General features: G+C 59.8%; 1 protein-coding gene across 1 annotated transcript; it reads left to right on the top strand.

The window, feature by feature from the left end:
* FADD (Fas (TNFRSF6)-associated via death domain) lies at positions 1,338-4,440 on the top strand. The gene is given in 2 exon segments (NM_001031797.1): positions 1,338-1,745; positions 3,667-4,440. Coding segments are annotated over 2 exon segments (636 nt in total). The 5' UTR covers positions 1,338-1,459; the 3' UTR covers positions 4,017-4,440.

Here is a 4,700-nt window from a genome sequence, read left to right as displayed (position 1 = left end):
CGCAGTGGGTTAAAGATCCAGTGTCATCACTGCTGTGGCTAAGTTTCAGTCCCTGGCCTGGGAAGTTCTGCAATGCTGCTGGTGCAGGGGGGAAAAAAAAAAAGGCACAAAAGACCAAGCAGTGTATGGTTCCACTTACACGAAAGGTCCAGAAGAGTCAAATCCAAAGAGTCAGGAGTAAATTAGCGGTTGCCAGGGGCTGGAGAAAGGAGTGGGGAGGGAGGAAGGAGGAAGTGACTGCTAATGGGTACCAGGTTTCCACCTGGGTGATGAAAATGTTTTAAAATTAGCTAATGGTGGCAGTTACAGAACTTTATGAATATACTAAAAATGACTACATTGTACACTGTAAAGCAGTGAGTTGTAGGGAACGTGAATTGCACCTCGATTTTATATCTAATATACATTAATATATACATATTCATTCCCCACCCCTACCCCCAGGTAACTTATAAAAGGCTTCACCCCTCCTCTCCTCCCCTGCAGGGGCTTATCTCTGGAGCAGTAAAGCCCAACCTGGCGGCTCCTAATTCCTGCCTTCCCCTTGCCGACCACGCCCTGCCTCCCAGGCTCGGCTCCCGCCACCTCGTCCCCCTCCCCGTGCCTCTGCCCTGGCTTCCGCCCCGCCCCGCCCTCTTCCGGGCTCACCTGCGCACCTGCCTCCTCTTCCCCGCACCTGCAGCAGGAGGCCGACTCTGACCCCGCCCCCCCGCCACACTCCCATCCCCCCCTCCCCTTGGCCCTGGGTCCTGCTAACTTCTGTCTTGCTGACCTGTATTACGTAACTTTGGGTACTGATGCTGTAAGCTCCGGGCAGGGGGGAATTCCGCACTTTGTTCCCAAATTTGTCTCCAGAACCTACTGCGTGGCAGACAGTAGGCGCTTAATAAACGTTAATAAGCATTCGAAAATAATGACGGTAACATTAAAAATCAAGTATTTATGAAACGCTAAAACCTCTGAAGTTTTTACTGCACACAGAAGTCCAGGGGGCACCAAAGGACAGGCCTTTTCGCAAATGTTAATAGAGAAATGCATTTATTATCGGCATCCGCAGTGCAACACTCCACAGGAAACGAAGGCGGGTGCCCCCCAGCAGGGGCCCTAGCTCTCGGGACCCCCAAGGCCACACAGGCCAACCCGGAGGGAGAAGGTCGGCAGGGCGCAGGCGCAGAGGCCGTCCCAAGGCCCCTCCGCCAGCGTGTCCGAAGCGCCCCCTTGCGGCCGCGCACGCCTCCCGGGAGGAGCTGTCCACGGTTGGGCTCGGGGCGCATGCGCGGGTCGGGGGCGTTCTCGCGAGAGAAAGCGGGTTTGCGGCAGACTTCCGGTGGCGGGGCGCAGGGCGGGCAAAGTGGGAGCTGCGGCTGCCAGACGGAGGAGCTCCGGCGCGTGAGGAGGCGGGGGACCCGGTCTGCCGGAGCGCGGGCCGGCGAGCGGGCAGCAGCCCGCACCCGCCGCCATGGACCCGTTCCTGGTGCTGCTGCACTCGGTGTCGGCCAGCCTGTCAAGCAGCGAGCTGACCGAGCTCAAGTTCCTGTGCCAGGGACGCGTGGGCAAGAGGAAGCTGGAGCGCGTGCAGAGCGGCGTGGACCTCTTCTCCGTGCTCCTGGAGCAGAACGAGCTGAGTCCCGAGCACACTGCGCTGCTGCGCGAGCTGCTCGTCTCCCTGCGGCGCCAGGACCTGCTGCGGCGCCTGGACGCCTTCGAGGCGGGCGCGGCGGGCGGGGCGGCGCCGGAGGAGCGAGGTGGGGGCGGGGGCCGGGGGTCGCGGGGGGCGGGCGGGGCCGGAGGGGCGAGGTGGGGCCGGGGGACGGGGTGGGGGACGGGCAGGGCGGGGCCCGGGAGGCGGGCGGGCCGCGCGGGGGGGGTGGCCCTCCAGTGGTTTCGCTATTCCCTGCGCCTAATCTTTTCCGGATTCGGTTTGCTTTTCCGGGTTGTGTTTTCTCTGAGCATTCCTGAGAGCCGGGTGACATGCCCGCTTTGCAGATAAGAGAACGAAAACTCCGAAAAGCTAACGTTTCCTAGGCTGTTGAGCACGGACACCCACCCCAGCCTCAGTGTTTTGTCCCGGTGTACATATTAGAAGTTACTCGAAAGAAATGGGCGTCGCTCACCTCCCAGGTGGGGGAATTCGGCCCTCCTGGGCATCCTCTGGGGGGTTTGTCTGCCCAGTTAATGTCCTTCTCCTCTGGCTGAAAATACTGTGATCATAAATCTTTAACAGGGGGCTCCTATTCCTAGGCGAGGGGCCGGAGTCAGAGCTGTAGCTGCTGGCCACCGAGCCTCCACTGCACAACCTACACCACAGCTCGTGGCAAGGCCAGATCCTTAACCCACTGAGCGAGGCCAGGGATCGAACCCTCATCCTCATGGATACTAGTTGGGTTCGTTACCAATGAGCCACAGTGGGAACTCTGCAGCTTATGTGTTTAATTTGCACAATGAGCCTGTTAGGTAGCATCATCTCTTACTATTCCTGATTTCCTATGGGAAGGACTGTGGCTGAGAGCGGTGTTAAGTGACGTGCCCAAGATACTCAGCCTGTAACTAGCAGCCCGTAGGGTTGAAGGGGGCCGCCTGGCCGCCCTGGGTGACTGTAGCCACCATGCTGCTTTTGGGCTTCTTTCCACCCTCCCTGCGCTTGCAGGGGCTTCCAGCAGTGAGAGACCCGAGGGTAGCTGGGATTCTCAGCCACCTCTGTGTTCCCAGAGCCCAGGGAGCCGGGTGGACAGTGCCTTGAGGACATGTCACAGGCCTGAAGCTGTGGCCTGGAATTAGTCATGTGGTCACTGACCCAAAAAAGGATGTAAATGTGACACCGCGGGCATCCTATTGGGACTGGTGCTTGCGAGTAGCAAGCTGGGCAGCACGACTGCCTGAGAGCAGCCAATTTCAGGTTTATACACAGACAGACGTACTAGGCACGCAGCAGTGCCGAACAAACAAGACAGGACACACAAATTGTTATCGAGGAGAATCAGTGAGGAGGGAGAATTCTGATCAAATTAAAAGGCAGCCCCCAAAATATAGCTCGTGACAGTTGAGGTTTATATGGTTTACGTCTGTCTGTTTTATTTATGGAGCAAGTTACACCGGAAGAATAACCGCTGGTCCAGCCGGGTTGATAAGGGGCCGTTTTTGCATAGCGGTTAAGAGGGGGCTCTGGCCCCACACCAGCCAGGTTTCACATCCTGGCTTTGCCGTTGTCCGGCTGTGTGACCTCCGGAAGTGACGTGCCCTGTGTGGATGGGCATGGTGACACAGGTGCCCCCGTCCCAGGGCTGTCCGGGCTGGAGGTGTTAGCACCCAGGCCGACGGCGGCTCAGGCCTCGGGGCTGGGGTGCAGCTTGCAGGAGCCTCAGCAGGAATCATTCCTCCTCCTCTCCTGCCACGTGAGTCTGTGGTGCTCACCCCAGCAGTGACGATGCAGCAGACGAGGACACGGCAGCCAGGGACCAGAGACGGTGTCAGTCAGGGCAGCTTCCGTACTAAGACGGAGGGCACATGTTTCTGGGGCCGCCCCAGCCCTCTGCTACTGGGTGACGGCGGCCCCCGCGGGAGGACCGCTTGCGGACCCAGCACCCTGAAGCCCATCGGGATTGCGGGGTTGCCCGTCTCCTCGCGCCCCCAAAGCTCGAGGAGTCAGCCTGTTCTTTCCCTCCCCAGACCTGCGGGCGGCGTTTGATATCATCTGCGACAACGTGGGGAAGGACTGGAGGCGGCTGGCTCGGCAGCTTAAAGTGTCTGACGCCAAGATCGACGCCATCGAGGAGAAGTATCCCCGAAACCTGACCGAGCAGGTGAGGGAGTCGCTGCGAGTCTGGAAGAACAGCAGGAGGGAGGACGCGGCCGTGTCCCACCTGGTGGATGCGCTCAGGGCCTGCCGCCTGAACCTGGTGGCCGACCTGGTGGAGGAAGAGCAGCAGGCCCGGGCCTCCCGGCGGGAGAGCGGGAGCAGCGACCCTGTGTCCCTCATTTCCTGGGACGAGGACGTGCCCGGGTCGGGAGCTTCCTGATGACCCGCTGCTCTTCCCAAGGCCCGAGGTTGACCCCGTCCTGTCTGCACCAGCACCGCGATGACCCAGCCGGGAGCCGGGATGAGGGCCGGCGCCCGCCCGCAGAGCCAGGCAGGACCGTGGTCCCTGTGGGCCCCCTGCGAGGGAGCCACTGTCACCCCCATTCACCCAGTCCCGGCGGGAGGATGCCGTGGGACCTTGTCCAGCGTCTGTACAGATGTGCGGTCTGACCACTGCCAGTGAGGAGGCCAGTGGCACCAGGGGGGCGGGAAGTGTTTGATTCAGCCACTTGTTACTGTTTTGTATCAGAGTCACTCTCTTTCCCATAACAGAATTGGCCAGGGAGCTGGACCCTGGGATTTTAAGAAGTGCTCTTTCTTCCTCTTTCTAAGGTAATCCTGTAAAAACAAGTGCCTTAAAGAGGAAGCCTCCGTATTATTGAGAATTTTCCATTCCCACGCACATCCTGCTGCAGCTGATCTCAGGCCCCGCCTGTGATCCAGGCTGCATGTCATACCAGCTCCAGGGATCAACAACCGGGCAGTGTTGACCTCAGCCAAGGGTGGTCTGCCAGGGGGCAGCTCTCACCAGCGCAGGGGCCTGCCCACCTCCAGGAGATATCAGAGCCAAGTGACTGTCCGTTGTTGTGCCTTCTAGTTGTGACCTTGGGAAAGCTGCTCGTGA

This window comes from Sus scrofa, chromosome 2 (assembly GCF_000003025.6).
Source record: "Sus scrofa isolate TJ Tabasco breed Duroc chromosome 2, Sscrofa11.1, whole genome shotgun sequence".
NCBI classification, from domain to species: domain Eukaryota; kingdom Metazoa; phylum Chordata; class Mammalia; order Artiodactyla; family Suidae; genus Sus; species Sus scrofa.
This window is presented reverse-complemented; position numbering and strand designations above follow the sequence as displayed.